The following is a 22,507-nucleotide window of genomic DNA, read 5'->3' as shown; positions in this document are numbered from 1 at the left end:
CTTGTGTTCTAGTGGCATGGGGGGGCAGGTGCATCCCGAGAGCCCTGCCTCTGATCCCCAGCCCGAAGGGGATGGGGATGATGAAGCCATGGGGCAGATGAGAGACAAACCCAATGCAGTACAGGGGAAGATGGCACAGCTGGAGGAGACCATAGCTGGTTTGCTGTGGGGAGCAAATGTCTCCAGACCCCAGATGGGATTGCTGGGGAAGGCTTCTATTTCCCTGCTGCTGGCATGCCTCAGTGGTTTTGGGGAAAGGAAGCGTGTCACCACCCATGCTGCCATTGTGCTGGCAGCTGGGTTCAGGCCTGTGAGAATGCAGAGCCTGCTTTATGGGTTTGGCTTGGGCCGTTGGGCTCAGATAGTTCCTGGGCTGGGCCCACTGCCTGGCCTCCTTATGTTTTTGGGGATTCTGGTTTGTCCTACCAGTCCTGGTCCCCCTTTGTGAGCCAATTTTGGGGTTCCTGGTCCATCATGGGCCAGGGCCCCCAGGGCCTTTCCTTCTCTGGCACTGCTCTGCTCGGCTGCTGCTCTTTTGCTTTCAATCAAAAAAAAAAAAATTTAAATTAAATAAAAAAGATTGAAAATAGCGGGCAGCAGCTCTAAAGCACTGAAGCATTGAAGGGCCAGAAAAGGACATTCCAAGGTTGTTCAAATTGTTTGAAATTGTTCAAAATTGTGTTGTGACTGTCAATGGTTTTTTGATAACTATTGATGGGATTCTTTTTGCAGCAAGTTTGTTTTCAGGACCAAAAAGGACTCTCAGATATTCCAAGGGAAACAACTTCGGTTCTTGGACTGTTCCTGAAACTCAGCTGCATGGACTTAAATTCTCTTTGCATTGTTTTTTGCAATTTTCTTATATTGTAGGATTGTCTTAGTGATTTGTTAGTATTCTATATTTTATAGGTGAAGGAATTTCCTGTTCATTCCACATCAGCATTTTTCTTTTATTTTATACAATTTAGAAAGGTGAGATGTCGCAGACATTTCTTCACAGAAATCCTTTCGGATTTCTGCATCTTCTGGAGGGCAGAGGCCTCAGAAGACAATGTAAACAATTATTATCAGCTGCTGTGGAATGCAACAGGGGTTTCTTGATTGGCTCATGCTTCTTGTTTATAATTAAGGGCCAATCACAAAATGCAAGCTGGGGACTGAGTCCTTGGACATAACTTTGTTGTAGGATTCTTTCTATCTATTCTTAGCTAGCCTAGCAGCTCTGCAAACTTCTCTCCTCTTATTCTTATTAGTATAGTCATAATGTATTATATATCATAGATCAATAAATCCAGCCTTCTGATCAAGAAACAAGATTCACCGTCTCTCTCTCACCAGCACCGACCCACTCAGGACGCTGTAATAGTTCCTCCTCACCTCCTCCCTCATCTCCCTCATCTCCTCTCTGAGTTCTTGTACCATGGCACAAAGATATGAGCCTGCATCGGGCCATTGATCAAACTCTCATAATTCCTAAGATTGTTGGCCACAGAATCCACTGTCTCTCGGTTGATGTCGGCATTAATCATTGCAATAGAGGTGGTGTATTGAGATGGCCCCAAATTTGCCAGGCTCCACAACATTTGCCCTGTGCATCTGACTTTGTCCGGGTCATTATCATACTGTCCATCCCTCCCAAAGAGTACCTCCAATATTGCCACTTCTCTCAGCTGTTGGATCTCTTCCTCAAGAGTCTTCCAGCGCATTCTATGGCGGTGGTCCTCTATTCTTTCCCTGTGAACAAACCTCTCCCTGACACTTATTAAAAGCCACTCCCAGAGGGAAAGGGACCCTGGCTCCCTTATAAAAACCTGATTGTTACCTGAGTCCTGGGTAAAGGGTCCCAGATTCCTTGCCTTACCACCCTCCAACTGGACGCCTGTACCCATAAGATCCCAGACCCAGAGTAACCAGGTTGTATAAGCCTCACATCCCCATTGTACAATGTCTTTGTGCAGAGTACAGAGACTTTCGTACATCAGGGACTCAGTGATGATCACAACCTCTGGTTCCTCGGTGGGTTTTGAGGGCCCTCCCCTATCTGCTTTCATCTTAAATCTCCTTGTTTCCACAGGGGCAACTGCTGCTGGCTGTGTCTGCCTTTGCAATTCAGCTGGAACCTGGACAGTTGTAACATCTGTGGGTTCTGCTGCTGCACTATTAGACTCTCTCTCTTCCAAGTGGGGGGAGGGCTTCTCACCAGCTGGGGAAGTGTATTCCTTCAGCATCTGGTCCATCTCATGTATCTCGTTCACCGAACCCCCCACCCAATCTGGCTGGTTTGTATCTGAGGTGGGCTGTGGAGCAGGGTCAGGCTCTGGGGCAGCAGCATCCCTAGACTCTGGTGCTTTGTTAGGTTCTGGGGTAGGTGTCAGGGTAGTTATCCAGGTTAATCTTCCCTTCTCTCTAAATGCTAAATAGAACAGGCCTATCAGCAACACTGGCCACTGTATGATATCTTTAGTATTTAGAGTGGATCTGAATCCTTCAAAAACTGGTGGGGCGGACCCAAAGAGATGGTTAAAGGGTTGGGAGAAGATTTTTCCTGGTGTCATTTCTTTACAGCAGGAGCCATTATTAAAGTAACCCTAAAAACATACAGTTAGTGTGTGATAGGTATGAATCCATGTGCCTGCTTTCCAGAGGAAGTTAAAAATCCATGAATCCCTCACCTTATTCACCCATAAAACAAGCCAGATAACAGACACAGTAGCCTTGGTTATAGGACCCTGTTTAGATAAAGGCCTACAAATGGCAGAAATACAGCCACGATCACGTGCCACCCAAACCAGGGCAAGCTGGACCACATGGTGTTGCTTAATGAGGTTTCTATAGCAGCACACACACAAAAAATTAGATTACTCAATAACTGTTATTCCCTTTTGGTTTCTGTGCCCTCGAGGCCCACATTGGGCGCCAAAATCTGTCTTGGTTTGGAAAGCCAGGAGTCTGCTAAGGAAGGCAGGAGCCTTCCCTGAAATGGAGAATGTAAACCCTCCCCACGTCCCCGAATTGCAATAAATTTTAAATTAAGGGGGTTCTCAGGCAAAAATATGGAAGCAGGAAATAACAGTTCTTTAATAGAGATAAGAAAAAAAATAAACTATAGAATAAACAATGCAGTACATTGGAACAACACTGACAGAGTCAGAACCCAACCTGACACCCTGTGGGGTGTTGGTAGCAGTCCAATTGGAAATGTGGCTGCAGTCCTCCTGAAGTATCAGGTGTGGTTCTGTTGGAGCGAGGGTAATCTGTAGAGAAGGATGTATTCCTCCTCTGAAGATCCAGTAGAAGAAGGGACAGCTGCTGTTCCTCTGGGGAATCCAGTGGAGAAAGCCGTGCTGGTGTCTCAAAATCTTCTGGATTATATCTGGGTAGGAATGCTTGGCTCCTCCCTCTGGGCGGAGCATCTAACAATGGGATGTTACAGTTCTTATCAGTCATACAGTGACATTCAATAGTCTGTTATCAGCAATGTCCCCTCCCCAGGGAGGTGTGAATGTGGTCACTCAAAGAGAGAGATAAAGGCAAACTGCCCACTTGACAAAGGTAATCTGCCATACAGATGCTAATGGAAAACAACTTGCATTGCAATCTTCAACAGCCATGCAGTGCCTCTTAGTGACAAACCTGCCCTCCCCAAATGCCCCAACCACCAAGGCCATTACAAGGGGAGGGGAAAGAGTGCTATGGGAGACAGATGACAATAACAACACTACACAACATACACATGATATCTATCTCTTCATTGTGAGACCCAACTATGACATTACTCATCTGTAACACTGTGCAATAGTGGATCCTTGCTCCTACTAGATCTGGCAATGTCCCAGTGTCACCTGTGTCCCATGAGGCCCCACTTGGTCACAGCAGAGCCTTGGCTTAACAACTGACCCTTGTTTCCTTGAGATTCCATTTGTGAAAAAAACATTCACTCTCCTGTGAAAATGTACAAAGTTTATTAAAAGCTTAATTGGAGACCAGGACCATGGAGCAAAGGTTATTATGGCCAGGTGCATCTTGGCACTCAGCCAGGAGCACCCTGTTACCTTCGGGGATCCCCCTGAAATACCTTTCCCCTTACATCAACCTGTTGCATATTCATAGACCCTCATGCATATCCATAAACTACTTTACATATTCCAGGAAAGATTTTACATGGCCCCTCCTTGGGTCTGCCTTTTCAGAGCATGTGTGTTTCTTGGCTGTGGTTTTGGCTCCTTCTCTTTATCACCTCCAGTTTTTGGGCCTTGGTCCACTCTGCCTTCAGACGGTGAGTGCTGATAGTTGGCAGATCTGTACAGGTGTCCTGTGTGCATTGGATGTTAATCCCATCCAAGCAGGCAGTTTAACACAAGCAGCAATTCCACTAAGCTTAATTAACAACAGAAATAAGAACGATATCTTTACAACAAAGTTACTTTAACATCACACATATGAAATCCATTTTAATATTTGCAAAAAGCCAATATTATGATATTTATCTATAACAGGGTGAAGGAGCCCTGGCCCAGGCTCTGGCCCTGGGGGACACGGGGACGCTGCCGGGGGGTCCCTGTCCCCCTGTGCCACACCCAGGGCCCCGTCCCCCTGTCCCTGTGTCAGGCTCTGGGGTTGATCTCGTGGAACATCCTCTGGGGGAGGCTGCGGGGCTGGGGCCGGAGGGACCCGGGGGGACAGGGGACCCCACTGTGCACGAGCAGGGTTGGACTGCTCTGGGGGGAACTGTGAGGGGGGCCGGGGCAGAGTGACCTCCCCAGTGACAGCACACAGCCCCTGTGATGTCACACATTTCCTGTATTGTCACACTGCCCCTGTGATGTCACACTGCCACCTGTGATGTCACACAGCCCCCATGATGTCACATAGACCCCGTGATGTCACACTGCCCCTGTGATGCAACACTGCCCCTGTGATGTCACACAGCTGTTCTGTGATGTCACACTTCAATCTGCAATGTCACACAGACCCTGTGATGTCACACAGCCACCTGTGAGGTCACGCTGCCCCTGTGATGTCACAAAGCCATCTGTGATGTCACACAGCCCCTCTGATGTCACACAGCCCCTGTGATGTCACGCAACCACTCTGGTATGTAATGCCGCCTCCATATGATGTCATTCAGCTGCTGTGTGATGTCACAGTCACCCTATGAAGTCACAGCCTTCTCTGTGACATCACACAGCTCCTCTGCGATATCATACTCTACATCACAACCCACATTGTGACATCACAGAGCCACCATCTATGATGTCACAGCTAGCTCTGTGATGTCACACCCCACTCCAGGCTCTCACACAGCCTACTCAGTTCTGTCACACAGCCCCTTCCTGACATCCACGCTGCTCTGTGGCTCTGTGACACAGCCCCTGAGGTGCTGCTGTGACACAGCCCCCTCGGGGCCATCCCAGAGCCCCTGCCACTGCTCAGCCCTTGTGAGCTCTGTCGGTGCCCTGCTGGTGTCCCTGAGGGGCCCTGGCAGTGCCCCAGCCCTGCTGGGCTGTGTACAGGAGCCACTCCTGGCCAAAGCTGTCTCTCTGCAGCGCTGCCCTTGCCAGGAGCTGCCTCTGGGCCAGGAGCTCAGCAGCACAGACACAGCACAGGGATTTTAATGAGCCTCTGGGGCTTTGGTGCTCTTTGCATCAGACTCAGTCCCTCAGAGAGGGCTCAAAAAACTTCTCAAGAACTCAAAGTGAGATTGAAATACTGAAGTTTATTTAAAGAGATCCCTGTGAGGGACAGAACTGACAAAGGGTTCCCAGGTTCCAGGCAGAGCAGAACACTGGAGACAGTGATGATAGCTGGGGACAAACAAGGCAAAGGTGTCTCTGATGTTGAGCAAAGCTGGATGTGTTTGAGGAATGCTGAGGCCAAGGCCTGAGACCCAGCCCCTGGCCAGGCAGATCCTGTCCCTCCCTCCTTGCTCAGGGCTCTTCCCAGGATGGGCACTGGCATGTGGGGATGTGCAATGGCAAGCGCAGGAGCATGGGGCGGCCCCTGCCAGGCTGCTGAGCAGGGACAAGGTGGCAATGAGGCCCCAGCCCTGGAAGGGTCACTTGTCCCCTCGTGGCCTCAGGCCCAGGGCCAGCAGCCATGGCCAAAGTTCTGTCCAAGTTGGCTGCCCTGCCAGGGAAATTCCTTTCTCCTGGTGCCCAGGCTGGGCCTCCCCAACTGCCCTTGGTGCCATTGTTTCCTTCTCATGCTTATATCCTCCAGGAAGAAAAGCTCCAGCCTCTCTAAACCACCTTTCAGCCCCTGCCAGGCTATGCCTTTTCTATCCTCAGTCTCCACCCCACTGAGCCCAGAGCCTGCAGCCTCTCCCTGCTGGTGATGTCATAAGGCCTCCAAACCCCATCTTGGGAGATGTTTGGGTCCTCTCCAAGGTCTGTGAAAATGGGGAAATAGATGTCAAAGGTATTTTCAGGCAAATCTTGCAGGGGCAGAACAAGGGTCAATATCTCTAATGTGAATGAGGCTGGATTTACATTTCTTAGAAGGAAGAAATAATTTACAATGATGAGAGTGGAACAAAACTGCAACTGTTTTTCCAGAGAAGTGGATGCCCCATCCAAGGAATTGTCCAGGAGCAGGAGCTTTGTGCAACCTGACATAGGGAAATGCTTTCCCTCCCCAAGGATGGAATTCCTTTTGTGTGGGTTCTCTAATGTGCTGGGTGACCTCACAAGGCTTCTGGCCAGAATGTCATCTGAGGGCAGCCAGGCTGCTGCAGCAATTCAGAGGCATCTCCCTAATAATTTTAATAACCAGATGATAACAACCCACTGAAACTTGAACAGAACTTGTTCATCTTTAAGCAGTTTAAGCAATTGTTTTAGGAAAAAAATGTATAGACTAGTACATTTAGAAAATGTCACATTTCTTCAGTGCAAAAAAAAGCACAATCAGTAGAGCATATATTGTTCATCCACTCAGCTGGGCACACCACTGAACTGCTGCACCAGAAGACGGGCACTATCCTGTCCTGTATTTCCCTTTGGCATTCTCTCTCAGAGCACAGATGAGACAAAACCAAAAATCTCAACTTTAGTCAATCTTTATCTTCAAAGGAAATTCAAGAATCTTCTGCAGTGGCCAATGCTCTGCACGTTGACGAACTCTTTGCAGAGGCCAATGCTCTGCGGGTGTAGGAATTCTCTGCGCAGGCCAATGCTCCGCGAACAACTCCCTTGGCGAATCGCCCACTGAAGCCGCCTGCAGGAGCCCAGGCTGCGCACACCCAGCCAGGGCCGCGTTCTCGGGCAGCTGAGGCCACGCCGCTGTCGCAGACGCCGCCGCCGCGTTCGTGGTTCCCAGGCACCCGCGGCCCCCGGCAGCCGCCGCCGTTTCCCGGATCCTGCCCCTCCCGTACCCGGACGCCCCCAGGATGCTGCCAGGGCTCGGGGGCTTTGTCTACCCGGGCTAGGGCTCGGCCTCCCCTGCGGGACAAGGTGAGGGGGGGTCCCCGGGGGTCGTGTCCCCCCTGGGGACGTGAGTCCCCCATGTCCCCCCCAAGCCGGAGCCACCCCCTTTTCTCTGCCCAGAGCTCCTGAGCCAGCTCCTGCTGCCCCCCGGCAGGGGCTTTGGGGAGCCCCCCGGGGACCCCCTTGAATGCCCATTCCTGGGCACTGGGACCCCCCGCATCTCCTTCCACAGCTGCAGGACCCCCTGCACTCCCTTATCCTGCCCCCACACCCCCTGCACCCCCTTCCCCGGGTATCCTCCCTGGATCCCCCGTTTCCGTGAGCCCGGGGACCCCCGGACCCCATTCCCGGCCAGCCCGGGGCACCTCACCCCCAGGCCTCCCTTTGCCCGGTGACCGGTGACGCCACCAAAGACTCGGGCCGCCATTGGCAGGCAGCAAAGAGCGGCGCCAATGGCGGGGCCGGAGGCGGCTCAGGGGGCGGGGCCGCAGCAGAGCAGCGCGATGGCTCCAGCGCTGGGGCTGGGGGCGCTCCTGGGGCCCAGGGGGCGGCGAGAGCTAAGGGGGACCCCCGGCACCGGGACTCTGTGATCGCCCGTTCCGGAGCACCGAGGGGCCCCCGCACCCCCATTCCCGGGCATGGGTTCCACTCTGCCCCCCTTATCCGGCACCAACAACCCCCATAGCCCCTTCCCGGCCATCCCGCCTCTCCCAGCCCCCAGAGCCCCCTTTTCCTTCACCCAGAGACCCCCTGGGCCCCTATTCCTCCCTTTGGGAATGTGGAGCAGCGCGATGGGGGTTCCCCTCCCCGCCTCACCATGCCGTGCTTCCCAGAGCCGGAATCCAGCGGGAATCTCACCCTGGTGCTCCCTGTGTCTGTCAGCGCTGCCATCGGCGTTGTTCTCCACATCGGATTCGGCATCTGGAGGCTCCAATCCGGTTCCCCCCAAACCCATCCGGGGGGTCGCCCTGTTTTTCCCACCTCCCAAGAGGCCTGGGGGTCCCCGAAGACCCACCCAGCCCCCCCAAACTCCTCCTGGGTCCCCCATAAGCCGCACATGGGGATTCCTGGGAGTTCCCCTGTGTTCCCCCATTCCCAGGATTTTGGGGGGTCCCCCCCGACCTGTCCGTGCCCTCCCAGATTTCTTCCACAGCCCCACTGTGATGGTGGGGCTGGGGGCTGAGTGCTGGTGCCCCCAGCCTGCAGCAGATCCAGCACTGAGGGCAGTTCGGGGGTCCCTTTGCATTTGGGTTCCCCTGGGGGTTGGGGTGACCCCCCGGGCCCCCAGGATCCCCCTGAACACGCTGATGCTGCTTGTGCTCAGTGAGGGGGCTCATTCCCAGCACGGGGTCCCAGCTCTGTCACCAGCATTGCCTAGGTACCCCCAAAACCTCCCAGGAACCCCAAACCCCCTGGAACACCCCAAAATCATCCCTGGGCTCTCCAAAAGCTCTCCAAGACCGCAAAACCCCATACAGATCCCCCCAAACCCTCCCAGGACGTCAAAATTCTTACAGGAGGTCCCCCAACATCCCTCCAGATCCCCCTGAGAAGGTTCATACCTGGCACGGGATCCCCATCTCTGTCACTGGCAGGTACCCCAAAACACCCTTGGGTTCCCCCTGGCATCACCGAATCCCCCCTTTGGACACCCAAAAACCCCTCCTTGGGAACCCCCAAAAATCCACCATGACCCCCCAAAATCCCCGGTATACACAAAACCTCCCCAGGAACCCCTCACAACAGTTTATATCCAGCACTGAGTCCCCATTGCCATCACCCAGGGACTCTCAAACCCTCCCGGGACCCCCAAATCCCCTTGGGACCCCCAACATTCCCAGGATCTCCAACTCCCCCTCCCAGGCTCCACTGTCGGAATCAATGGGAGCAGTGTTGCCTTTTCTAGGAGACTTATAGTGGGACCCGACCATAGTGGGGGCCTTAAAGCAGCGATGGTAGAGAGAACCCCAAAAATCCACCCTGGGAGGCAAAACATCCCCTACAGGGGCTTGGAGTGGGGGCCCCATAAAAATGCCAATTAAAGCTGTCATGATCCCCCCTTGAAAGGGGCTTGTGTGGCTGCGGCCCCACAAACACCCTAAAATGGGAAGGAAAAAACACCCTTGGAGTGGTGGGATCCCCCCCAAAAAACCCTCAAAAGATAAAACCTCCACTTCAAAGGGACCTGAAGACCCTTAAAGGGCCTCGAGGAGGGACAAGATCCCCTCTTTTGCTGGGGCCTCTCCCAGACAGGAACTCTCCCGTTCGCTGCCCTCGGGGCAGCCCCTGAGTCTGTCCAAACACGGCAACTTCGCCGTGCTCAGCCCAGATCCAGAGTCCTGACTCCTGCACAGGGCACAGCAAATCCCCCGCTCGCTGCTGTGCACTGTCCCTGCTGAGGCTCAGACACTGCCGGGGCACATTCCCTGCCTGCAGGATTCATGCCCGACCCGAGCACTGCACTGATGGCTCCAGCATTGCTTTCCAACAAAACCAGGGCAAGGCAAACTGGGTGTAGCTCATGGTATTTTGCAGTGTCTAAAACTCGCTAAGTCACCAATCTGAGAGGTGAGATGCATTTGGAGTTCATGGCATGGAGAAGCAGTGCAACATGGAAAGGGGGAGCATAGGAATAAATAGAGGAAAACATCTCAGATTGTTCCTTTCCATTTTCATTTCACCTCTGGAAAGCTGTTTCAATTCCCCAGGAATCTTCTCCACAGTCCTGTCTGCCCTTTTCAAGAACCTTTCCTGGAGAACGAGGCGCAGCTTCTGTCACAAGATGTGCCCCCAACTGCAGCTTCTCTTGGCTTTCCACACTGTGAGTGAAGCACGACTTCTGCAGCAAAGCAAGACAAATGTTTGGATTCCTTGGCAACTTGTTCTTACTTTTCCTTGTGGGCTGGGCAGTTGTGCCATTGCTGAATTTTTCATTGTGCCTGTTCTAACCCAAGAGAACAGGAGTTTTTTTTTGGGACTTGCTGGGGAATGCAAGCCTGACCGAATGCAGAGAGAATCTCCAGGACACTCTGGGAGCTCCCTGGGCTAGGCTCAGGTTCCCACTGGGACTCTGCAGAGGGCTGGGCTCCAAGTGGGATCAGCAGCAGTGCAAAATACCTCTGGGCATCTCCATTTTCTGCTGCTCCAAGGAAGCAATGAAGGCAGTCAAGTTCTGTTTTTTCGTTCTCCTGGTGGATTTTTTCATTTGATTTGCCACTCCAGAGGCAATTTCTGTGATGGTCTCTGTAGGTTGATTCTATTTCAATAGCACCAGCAGCAGGGTGGTGTTTGAGTGCTGCAAAAGTGATCTGTGAGGCTTTCATTCCCCTCGACTTAGTGCTCAAGGACTTTTGAGCATTTCAGTCTCTGCTAATCATGATGCCTGTGACAAAAACACTGAGTTCACCATCACAAAAGCACAGTGGGCAGCAGTGATTGAAAGCGGGAAGTGCAGTTGTACTGATAAAATTCAGGTGGCAAGCACAACAGGGCCAAGAGCAGCCCTGATCTCCAATTGCCAAGGCAGAGGCAGCAGTAGCCTCCTGCTGTCAGCTCAGGGTGAGTGAAAGAGCGCTGAAAACCCTGCTGGAACCCGATCCTTTCTTCCTCTGAGGGCTGCCTCAGGGCAGCACAGGCGGGCCCTGAGCAGTCAGGGCTGTGTGTGGGAGCTGGTTGCTCTGCTCCCGAATAAAGCTGGAAAAAGCCCTTGGGAGCCGAGGCAGGAGCAGGGGGGAAGGGGCCGGCGCTGCTGCTGCTCCTGGCCGGGAGCCCCGGCTGGGCCGGGCCGGGCTGGCGCCCCCTGCGCTGCCATTGCTGCTGTGAAGAGGCAGAATCTGTGGAAGTTCAGCGAGTGTCTGGTAAGGACAGCCTGCGAGCCCCAGCCGCAGCCCAGAGAAGCCCCCCGGGCGCGGTGCTCACTGTGCGGGGCTGGCAGCTGTGCCCCGGCCCGGTGCTGCATGCAGAGGCCGCGCGGGCCCTTCTCCAGGCTCCCGTGGGCCCGAGTCTTGGCTCCTTTTTCTCCTGCCAGGGAGATGTGCTGTGTCTCCATCCCCTTGTGTTCCCGGATCGCTCGCTACCTGCTGCGGCTGCTCAGCACACAGGAGCCACGCTGGGAGCTGCCCGCCCTGGCGTTCCTTGTGGAGGTGAGCCTGATGGCCAGCGCTGCCTGGCTGAGCTGCCTCCCAGCTCTCTGCCCTCTTGGAGCCGCAGCTGCTTGGCACGGTGCCTGCACCCTGTGCTGCTGCCTGGGCCCAGCCCCGTGCGGCCCTGGGCTCCTGCCGCCTGGGTCCCTGTCACTGCCCTGTGCCTTTCAGGTCCTCGAGTGCCTGGACTTGAGTGAACGTGGTGCTAAAAGAGTCCTGCAAATCTTGTCAAGGCAGCTGCAGAGCGAGTGCAGGGAGAGGCGTCGCCTGGCACTCAGGGCCCTTCTAGAGCTCATTGAGGAGCCCTCCATGGTGAGAAGGGGGCAGCAGCTGAGGCTGGGCTGGGGAATGCAGTCGCTTGGGCTTGGCAGGGCTTTGGGTGCTGGGGCAGCTGCTCCCAGCTCTTCTGCCTCCCAGTTCAGCTGCCCGAGTGCTTTGGGACAGGCCTTTGGCCTCTGGGCCTTGTGGCAGCAGGATGGCGTTTCACAAACTTGTGCTCCTCACAGACCAAAAAAATGTGGAGCCTGACTGAAAGCCTTGTGGAATTCCTGTGGGATGCAGATGGAGAGATAGTTTTCATGACAGTCATGCTCCTCAGCTTTATCATTTTGGACAATGACATGCTGATGCCTGGTCCCATCACCATGCAGCTGCTTGAGGCACTCCTGCCACTCATTGACCACGTAAGGCTCACTGCTCCCAGCCACGGCCACTGGGTGCTGTCCGGACACTTTGTGCCCTGTGGATTTGCAGGCCTGTGCCAAGCTGAGCCCTGTACAGCCAATGCTGAGGTCTTTTGTTCTTCCTTCCATACAGAACAATTGGCAGGTTCAGCTGATCTCCATACTGCTCTTCCGAACATTGCTGACTCTTCCACAGGAAAAGGAAAAAAAGGCCCTGAAGACACCCCTGCGCAAGAGCCTGCTGCCCCTCTTCTTCCACTGCCATGATGAGAAGCGGCTTGTGGCACAGGTGAGGACTCGTGGGCTGCTGCTGTCCCCCTGGCAGGGGGCTCGGCTGTCTCCTGCCCTGTGCCTGCTGGGCTGCAGCCTCCTCCAGGCCATGGCACAGAGACGTGGGTCCTGCGCCCTGCGCTGTGGGGCCATCTCCGCATCTCTGCTGCTCTCCAGGCTTCTCAGGAAACGCTGCTTGGTGTGGCCGAGTTCCTGAAGAGAAGGGATCTTGAAAGACTGGTGAAAAGGCAGAATCTGTGGAAGTTCAGCGAGTGTCTGGTAAGGACAGCCTGCGAGCCCCAGCCTCAGCCCGGAGAAGCCCCCCGAGCTCGGTGCTCACTGTGCGGGGCTGGCAGCTGTGCCCCGGCCCGGTGCTGCACGCAGAGGCCCCGCGGGCTCTTCTCCAGGCTCCCGTGGGCCCGAGCCGGGTGCCCATGGAGCCCCGGCCCGGCGGGGCTGCGGGGCGGGCCGGCACCGCGGCTCCCCGGGCAGCAGCCGGCCCTCTGCCCCCTCCCCTCGGGAGCCCTTGGCCAGCGGCTGCTGGCCGCGCCTCAGGGCTGTGCGGGCAGGGGAGGCCGGGGCTGGGCGCAGGCAGCGCCGGGCCCAGGGGATGAGCCTGTGCCAACCCTTCCCTCCTGCCGCTCTCTGCAGCTGGCAGAGGACAGGAGCCGAGCGGCCGAGCACCTGCTCCGGGCCCTGCCCTACCTGCAGAGTCCACAGGAGTCCCTGCGAGAGGCGGCCATCAGGTTCATGGGTGAGCCACGAGCCCGGGCTGCCCCTCCCCTCCCCGGCCCGCCGCAGCTCGGCCCCAGCCCCGCCTGCTGCCCCGGCAGCGCCAGCCGTGCCTTGGGGCGCCGTGGAGCCCCGCCTGGCCCGGGCATTGCTGCTGCCGCCCTCTGGCAGCCGTGCCCTGGGGCGGCAGCGTGCGGCAATGGCCGGGCTGAGCCCTGCCGGGCCAGCAGCCCGTGCGGCCACAGCGCCGGCAGCGCCGCTGGCAGGGAGCTGTGCCGCTGTGGCCGTGACAGGCTCTGTGTTCACAGGCATGGCCGGGTGGCGCCTGAGGGGGCAGCAGCAAGAATTGCAGCTGATCTGCACTGGTCAGTGAGGGCAGCGGGCTGACAGCGGGGGCTGCCGGGGGAGCTGCAAGCCCTGCCCCGGCTGCAGAGGGCTCTGCTCCTTCTGCGGACATGGGGCGGCGTGGGCAGAGCACACAGAGATTTCAGGGCCACCATGGGGATCCGTGGCCAGCAGCTTCGGGCCGGTGCCCTTGGTCCCTGCTCCCTCCTGGCCATGGCTAGAGCCGGCTGGGATGGCCCTGGCAGGGGGCTCTCCTCGGCTCCCCGCAGATCCGGGATCTGACCGTGGCTCTGTCCCCCTCTCTTGCAGCCCTTGAACCGCTGGTAGTGGACATCAGCATTGCCGTGTCAGACGTGGCACTAGAAACACTGTGTGGTCTCCAGGCACTGCAGAGTGAGCGATATTCCCTCTTCCAGAGGCTGCAAGATCAGCTCCGCAGGACATGGAGGACACGGCCTCGTCTGTCGGGGCTCGGCTGGCTGCGCTGCTGCAGCTCTGCAGAGAGCTGATGCCAGAGGCTCTGTCTGCTGGGGCCACCTGAGCCAGCGGGAATTTTCCATTTCTTTAAGATTGTTCTTTTCTTCTTTTTGTTTTTTTTTTTTTTCTTTAGTATATGAATATAGAGTGTGTTATAATACACAGACTCCCAGGAGCTTGCTTTTGCTACCCAGGGTCTGCAGGGCATAGGGGAAGAAAGGGAGAAAGGTACCTTGGCTCAGCCAGCTGCCCAGGCGTACAGTGGTCAAGGGAAAATGGCCAGAAGCCCCTTGTCCTGTGGTGATACTGCTGAAGCCTTTGTGCTGGTGACAGAGCGGGTGGGCAGGGCCCGGGGCTGCGGGGATCCCTGCCAGAGCGGTGCCCGGAGATGGCCACAAGCCCTGTGCCAGGCAGGAACCACCCTCTGTATCCTCCTGCCCGTGTGCTGCTGACTGCCTTGCTGAGGGCTCCCAGGTGCCTCTGGATGGGGCTGCTCTGGAGCTGCTGTGGGGCTGCGGTGCTGCTGCCGGGCAGCTTGGCCGGGCTGGGGCAGCCCCTGAGGGGCTGGTGCGCTGGCAAGCCCTGAGCAATGGGCTGTCAGAGGCCACAAGCAGCCCCCCGGCAGCCGCCTTGTTCCTGCCAGAGCTGACTTGCAAGAGGGATCCTGGGCACTCTGGAACTAACAGCATCAGTGTTGTTGGAAACTCAAATGCAGGGAAATCTCAGACCTTTGGTCTTGTCAGCAAAGCTTAGAATTAAACACAGGATTTGATTGGAGATCTTGGAAAGGGGTTCCAAATTTAGGTGGCAGAAGCGAGAATGCAGATTCATAGTATAAAATAGAGACACCTTAAACTAAGTGGAGGAAAGTTTAGCATTTTAGTGTTTAAGGGATAGAAAAAATTAAAGTAAATTGATTGCTGCTTGAATAATGACCTAGTCTGGCTTCTCATTTCTAACATTATAGTACCCTTTACTGTATAGTACTCTGCCCAGGGGCAGAGCCCGCGCCGAGCCTTCCCTGCCGGCGCTCCCTGCAGTGCTGCAGGACAAGAGCCGAGTGGCCGAGCACCTGCGCTGGGCCCTGCCGCACCTGCAGAGCCCACAGAGGCCCCTGTGAGAGGCGGCCGTCAGGTCCATGGGTGAGCCGGCAGCCCCGCGCCCTCCCTGCCCCCGGCCCGGCTGCTGCCTCGGCTACAGCGGGAGCCGCGCCCGGGCCGCTGCAGCCCCGCCCGCCCTGGGCATTGCTGCCGCCGCCCTCCCACAGCCGTGCCCTCTGGATGGGGCGGCAGCGCGCGGCAGGGCCCGGCAGCAGCCCTGCCCGCCAGGAGGGCGTGCGGCTGCAGGGCTGGCAGAGCCCGTGTCGGGCAGCTGTGCCGCCTGGCGCCGCCACATGCTCTGTCTTGCCAGGGGTGGCCGCAGTGCTCGTGATGGGGAGCAGGACGAGCTCCGGGTCCTCACTGAGGGTGAGTCAGGGCAGCCGCGTGGCAGCGAGCACCGCCGGGGGCAGCTGCACATCCCGGCTCCGCAGCTACAATCCGTGCCCGGGCTGCGCAGGGCTCTGCTGCCTGTGCGGACCAGGTGTGGCAGGGGCACAGCCCGGAGAGCTTTCAGGAACACATGGGGGATCCGTGGCCAGCACCTTCCGGCCGAAGCCCTTGTCTCCTGCTCCCTCCTGGCCATGGCAAGAGCTGGCTCTGATGGCCCTGGCAGGAGGCTTTCCTTTGATTCCCTCAATCTGGCCTCTGACCTTGGCTCTGTTCCACTCTTCCAGTTCCTCAAGCCCTGAAGGAAGATGAGAATCCATCATGCAGGAGCAAACTGCTTTAGATGACCTTTGAAAGAAGACGTTCACGACTTTGTTCATCAGCTGGATGAGATGTACCAGCGTCCATCGGCGATTTCCAGTGCCCATTGAAGATGGGAGCACCTGCAGAGCAGAAGTGACCAGCTGGAGCTCCACGCACGGCTCTGGCTGCTCACAGCTGAGCCTGTGTGAAGCTCCAGCAGCTCCTGCCATCTCTCTCCCTGTTGGCACCTCCCTCCCTGCAGCCCTCAGGCCCTGCCCATCCCCTTTTCTGCCTCCCAGCTCAGCCCTTACCTTTGCTTCCCCTTAATAAACTGTTTGTGTTTTTCACTTGACCCGTGTCTCCGTGGAGCTGGAGCGGCGCAAAACCTGAGCCCGGGGACACGCAGGGCCCTGCTGCCCTTCTCCTGCCTGCTGTGTTCCGGGCACGGACAGAGAGGAACAAGGGCAGCTCAGGCTGCAAAGGTGCCTGTGCCGCTGCTCCAGGGGCCATTTCCAGCCAATCAGAGCGTTTGTCGCTGATGACTCATTAGTTGCCAGGAGCGGAATTTGGGGCGGGGGGAGGTGACCCCGGCGATGGGGATGGGGCGTGCGGGGGCAGCCGGGGCCGAACTGGTGGCACTGGGGGTGCTCGGGGCCCCCCCGGCCGCGGGGGGAGGGGAGGGCGCGGTGAGAAGGGGGCAGGGCCCCAAATTAACCCAAAGGGGGGTCGGGACCCCCAAAGGGAGCAGGAGGCGCCTGGAACCCGCAAAACCAAGCACGGGGGAGGGGATTGGGGACTGGGGGAACGATGGGGAAGGGGCGGGAGCACGGAGGGAAGAGTGGAATGGGACTCCCAAACAGGATCAAGCCAACTTGATGTGATTGCCTTCCGACGTGCATGGCAGCCAAAGGCAGCCAAAGCTTTTTCCCAGTCCGTGTGACCCCAGTCTGTGCAATCCCAGTCTGTGCAATCCCAGTCCATAAAATCTCAACCCAGTTTATCCCAGTCCTGATCCATATGGTCCCACTCCATATGGTCCAAGCCGATATTTGATCCCTGACCACTTGATCAGTTTGTGTGGTCCCAGTCCACTGGATCTCAGTCCATACAGTCCCAGTCCATACTTGATCCCACTCCAGCCTATCCCAGTCTGGAGGTTTCTGATCCACAGGATCCCAGTGCACGTGATCCTCGGCCATGTGATCCCAGTCCATTTGATCCCTTTCTGTGTGGTCATGATCCATATGGTCCCACTCTGTGCTGTCCAAACCCACAGGATCCCAGTCCATATTTGATCCCAGTCCATATTTGATCCCAACCCATACTTGATCCCAGTCTGTGGTCCTGCACACACTCCCAGGGTGTGGAATTCCAGTTCCAAGCCAGGAAAAAATGTTCCTGCCCTTGAACTTCCTTCCTATCCTCTCAACAAATTATAATAAATTAAAAATCAATAAATTATAATTAAAATGAAATACATTAGAATAAAAATAAAATATAAAAATGAAATATAATTTCAACTCTTCCTTACAATACTCCAATAATGACTCAAGCCAAAACAACAGTAAACTATTAATATAACATTACCAAAGAAAAAAAACAAATTACATACAAAGAAATACCTTTTTTAAGTTTTAACTCAGTAACCAATATACTTTAGATAAAAAATATCTAAAAAACTAACATAGAATCTAACACATCTAAGTCAAAAAAATTCCTATTACAAATATACTAAACACAAACCCAAACACCACTGTAATTTCTCAGAAATTTTAACCAACAATTAAACTTTAATAATTCTCTTAAGTACTCTAAAACAAATAAAATTACTTTTAAAAAATTTAATTGTGGGTGAGTGGCTTTATTTGGATATTGGTTTTTGGATTGCTTGGGTTAGATTTTAAAAAAGGGATTTTAATAGTAATTAAATCAGCTGAGAAGGCGTCACTCTGCAAACAGAACTTACAGAAAATAGGACAGAATCAGTAACTCTGAAAGTTTTATTTGCAGTCAAATACATCCCACACACCCAGCCCCACACAATCCCCATCCCACTGCTCCAAATTGGGGCCAAACCAAAAGGAGAAGCAGCCAGGTGTGTTCCCAACATGGATCACAGGGAATGTGAGTGACCAGGGCTGTGCCCAAGGTGCCTCCTCCAGCGGGGGATGGAGCTGGAGCAGCGCACGAAGCTCTGCCCGCACTCGGGGCACTCGCAGGGCTTCCCTTATCCGTGCCTCCGTTGGTGTTTGGCCAAGGTAGAGCTGCTGGAGAAGCTCTTCCCACACTGGGGACACTCGCAGGGCCTCTCCCCTGAGTGGATGCTGCGGTGGGTGAAGAGGGTGGAGTTGTGCTTGAATCCCTTCCCGCAGTCGGGGCATTGGAAGGGCCTCTCCTCTCTGTGACTCTGATAGTGCTGGAGGACACGGGAGCTGGTTGGAAACCCCTTCCCACACTTCGAACACTCATAGGGCCTCTCCCCAGTGTGGGTCCTCTGGTGGCTGATCAGGTTGCAGTTCCTCCTGAAGCTCTTCCCACACTCCAAGCAGGTGTGGGGCTTCTCCCCATCATGGAGCTGCTCATGGAGCACCAGCTCCGAGCTCTGGCTCCATCTCCGGCCGCCTTCCCAGCCCAGGCTGGCTCTTTCCCCCTCAGATCCCTGCCAGCTGCGTTTGCAGCCCCTCCTCGTGCGGCATCTCCGGGGCTTTTCCTCCCCGTTGGCTTCCTGCGCCGTGGAGCCGCTCAAAACGGCCTCTTCCACCAGGTTCTGCCGCGGGCATTTGTCCTCCCTGCTCTCCATGCTCAGCTCCTGCTCTGGGCGAGGAAGGACAAGGACAGGATGGGATTTGCCTCCGTGCCACAGGCAAGGGCAAGGAGATCCCCCCAGGGCTGAGCTGCAACCAGGGCCGTGCCGAGCTGGGAGATGGAGCAGCACAGAGGGGAAAGGGGCACTGACTTCCGCCTCACCTGCATCAGTGTCCTGGGGCATCTTCCTCTTCCTCGCAGCCTTCCTCACAATGGGAAATCCTGGTTTGTGGAAAATAAGGGATGAGCACGTTTCTAGGAGTGTCGGGGGGTAGGATGTTCGGGACAGACGGAGACGAGAGATCTCTGCAGCCAGGTCGTGGAACTTGCGGTTTATTGCAAAGGGCCTGGGTGCAGGGCCCTGCTTGGAGCTGCCAGGCACAGCTCAGAGCAGGCCCGAGAGAAGAGAGGGGCAGAGAGGATGAGAGGGTGAGAGAGTAAGAGGGGAAGAGCATAAGAGAGTAAGGTTCCCGTTACAATACAATAAATCTTCTTCTCTGTTGAATATTCTCTTTCTCACTAACCAATCTAGTACAAGATACAAATCCTATAAAAATCATGACATCACCATACTGTGTTACATTTTAAACCCTGAACACTACTCTTTGGACCCCTTCTGCTGAGCTAGTAGGGTCTGCTCTGACCCTGGGACCTGTCTGCAAGCAGAGGGAATTGTTTCATCAAAGGGGATTACCGTCAGTCAGGCCACACCATTGCTTTCCAACTGTTCACTAACTAAGGTATCTAAAAGCTTGCTTCCATTCCAGTCTTACTTCTCCTTTCTATATTCCCAAAATTATTTGCGAGACAATCATATTTATAAGGCTTCCTTGTTTCATCTTCCCCAACACACGTTGCGTTTGAAGGTCCCTCTGCCTGTGTCCATCACTACAAGTCACAGGACACCTGAGCTCCAGAAAAAACTCTCAAACACCAAGATTAGGCCCTGAAAAAGCCTCCCTGGAGTTCCCCATCCCTGGTCCCTCCCCTTTGGTGTTCGGGGGTTCCCCCTGTCCCAGCTGCTGGGGTCACGCTTGGATTCGGGGTCCCCCTTGTGCTCGGTGCCCGCCCTGCCCAGGCTGCTGGCAGTCCCAGCAATGCCAGAAGCTCCCCCCTCTTCGCTCTCCCCATTCCGGGATGCCGGGGCTGTTTGAGCTCCCGGGCTCCCTTCTCCCCTCGTTCTCTGCTCGGGGCTGCAGCGGCTCCAAGGAGTCCCCCCTGCCCTTCTCCAGGCTCTTGAGGCTCCCGCCAATGGCGGCGCTCCCCCCTCTCTGGGCTCCCCACTTTGGGCTCCTGGGGCACACAGGGCTCTGCTCCTCCAGGCTGCCTCTGCCGGCAGCCGCCACCGCCACCCCCCGATGTCCCCCCGAGGGGCCTTTTCCGCTCAGCCTTGGACTGCTTCATTCTCCAAACATCCCCACAAAAACCCAACCCAGGGACCCCCCCGGGATATCTGGGCCGAACTCCCCCTCCCCGCTCACCTGCGCGATGGGGAAGGGGGGGGGTTGGGGCGATGATCCCACAGGTGGGGGCTGCGAATTCAGGCCAGGCTCGGAGCGACCGCGTGCTTCCCTCAGCTCAGCCTTCATCCGCCTTTGCCCCTCCTCTTCCTCCCGCTCCTCCTCTTCCATCCCCCTTCCCGCTCCTCTGTGTTATCTCCACCTACTTCTCCTCTTCCGTCCCTCCCCTTCCATCCCTTCTCCTCCTCCCTCCTAACCCCACCTCCTCCTCCCCCTTCATCCCTGCCCTTCCCTCCCTCCTCCTCCTCCCCCAGCAGCAGCCACACCCTCGGTGCCCGTTCCCGCAGCCCTCACAGCCCGCGGCAAGAGCGGGGATGGAGCTGGGACAGGTCCGGATGGGCAGCGCGGGGCTCTCGGCTGCTCCCAGCCACTGCGGGCGGGGGGAGCCCGGCCCGGGCCAAAGGAGAGGCAAACTGGGCACACTGGGGGCTGCACATCCCAACTGGGCCTTGCTGGGGACCCTACCTGGGCACTGCCAGCCCTTGGGGCTCCTCTTGGCACATCCGCCAGGGGGGAACGCACACAGGGCTGGGGGATCCCAGCAGTGGCAGCACTGCCAGGGACTGGGCTGGACTGGGATCGTACTGGGAGTGACTGGGACTGTGCTGGCTTTGTACTGACATCATACTGGGATTGTACTGGGAGTGACAGGGATGGTACTGGGTTTGTATGGACATCATACTGGAATCATACTGCCATACCAGGGCAGATTGTGATCACGCTGATGGAGACTGGGATCATGCTGGGATCATACTGGGAGTGAGTAGGAGCTGGCAGGGAGCAATTGAGACCATGTTATGGGCAAATGGGATATACTGGGAGTGACAGGATTATGCTGAGGGTGACTGAGAGCAGCTGTGAGCAACTGGGAACACGCTAGGAGCAACTGGGAGGAACTGGGAGTGACTGGGTGCATGCTGGGGGTGATTGGAAACTGCTGGGCTTATACTGGGATGAACTGGGATCATGCTGGAGGTGACAGGGATCATACTGGCAGTGAGTGCCACTACACTGAGGTTGACTGGGAGTGCTTGGGGAGCAAATGGGATCATACTGGAAGGAACTGGAAAGATGCTGGAGGGAACTGGGGTACACTGGGACATGCTGGGAACGACTGGTACAAAACTGAGTGGGAGAGGAACGTGAACCATGTAGAGCAAAACTGGTTTATTCTGGCAGGGACTGGGAGCACCCTGGGGCCACATTTGCATCATACTGGGAGGGACTGGACTAATACTGGGAGGATCTGAGAGTGACTGGGAACACACCCTGCACATCATCCCCCATACTGGGCCTGATCGGGTGCAACTGGGAGCAAATGGCATCATACTGGGACTGACTGGGCTGATCTAGGAAGCAACTGGAACCATGCTGGAGGCAGCTGGGACCATACTGGGAGAGACTGGAAGCAACTGGGATTATACTGGCACAACACTGGGAGGGCTGGCATGTGACTGGGTTCAAAATGGAGCCTACTGGGATCATATTGGGGCTGAAAGGGAGGGACTGGGATCACACTTTGGGCTACTGGGAGCAACTGAGAGAAACTGGGATGATGCTGCAAGCAAACTGGAGGAACTGGGAAGGACTGGATGCATGCTGGAGGCAACTGGGATACAATGGGCATGACTGGGGAATCATACTGGGATAACTGACACCTTACTGGGGCCACTGGCAGTGCCTGGAAATGGCTACAGACATGCTGGGGACAACTGGGATATACTGGGAGTGTCTGGAACCATACTGGAATGACTGGAACCACACTGGGAACAACTGGGACCATGCTGGGGAGAACTGGGACCACACTGGGAGTAACTGGGAGTGAGTGGGACCATACTGGGGGGACTGGGATCATATGGGGAGTGACTGGGACTAGAGCAGGGGCAACTGGGTTCAACTGGGACCATACTGGGAGTGTCTGTAACCATAGGGGAGTGATGGCACCACACTGGGAACAGCTGGGCCCATGCTGGGAGCAACTGGGATCACACTGGGGGCACTGGCATCAGACTGGGAGTGGCTACAATCATACTGGGATTATACTGGGTGTGAATGGAACCTGACTGGGGGTTACTGGGAGCTACTGGGCCATGTTGGGAGGAAAATGTGACACACTGGGAGCAACTGGGAACAGCTGGAAGGAACTGGAACCGTGCTGAGAGGACTGAGACTATAACTGGGGCAACTGGGATCATACTGGGAGCAACTGCGGCCACCCTTTGAGCAACAGATGGAAACTGGGATTATGCTAGAGGAAACTGGGAGTAACTGGGCAAGACTGGGATCATTCTGAGGTAACTAAAACAAACTGGGAGTGTC

General features: G+C 55.8%; 1 protein-coding gene and 1 pseudogene across 1 annotated transcript; one reads left to right on the top strand and one right to left on the bottom strand.

Annotated features, from left to right (window-relative positions):
* The window catches only part of LOC131093333 (zinc finger protein 850-like), a 628,085-nt pseudogene that overhangs the window by 478,223 nt on the left and 127,355 nt on the right, over window positions 1–22,507 (top strand).
* On the bottom strand, window positions 17,671–19,125 carry LOC131093442 (zinc finger protein 774-like). The gene is made up of 2 exons (XM_058040607.1): window positions 18,831–19,125; window positions 17,671–18,677 (listed from the first exon to the last, which is right to left on the bottom strand). Exons 1-2 carry the CDS (start codon window positions 18,850–18,852, stop codon window positions 18,091–18,093), a joined length of 609 nt encoding a protein of 202 aa, XP_057896590.1. The 5' UTR covers window positions 18,853–19,125; the 3' UTR covers window positions 17,671–18,090.

The sequence above is a fragment of the Melospiza georgiana genome, chromosome 25 (assembly GCF_028018845.1).
Source record: "Melospiza georgiana isolate bMelGeo1 chromosome 25, bMelGeo1.pri, whole genome shotgun sequence".
NCBI classification, from domain to species: domain Eukaryota; kingdom Metazoa; phylum Chordata; class Aves; order Passeriformes; family Passerellidae; genus Melospiza; species Melospiza georgiana.
Note: the sequence above shows the minus strand (reverse complement) of the source record. Positions and strands in the feature narration are given on the sequence as shown.

Coding starts and splice junctions, on each gene's coding strand:
- LOC131093442 (XM_058040607.1), bottom strand. CDS start 18,852: ATGCCCCAGGACACTGATGCAG. Junction 18,678..18,830: donor GCCCCAGGACACTGATGCAG/GTGAGGCGGAAG, acceptor TTCCTCGCCCAG/AGCAGGAGCTGAGCATGGAG.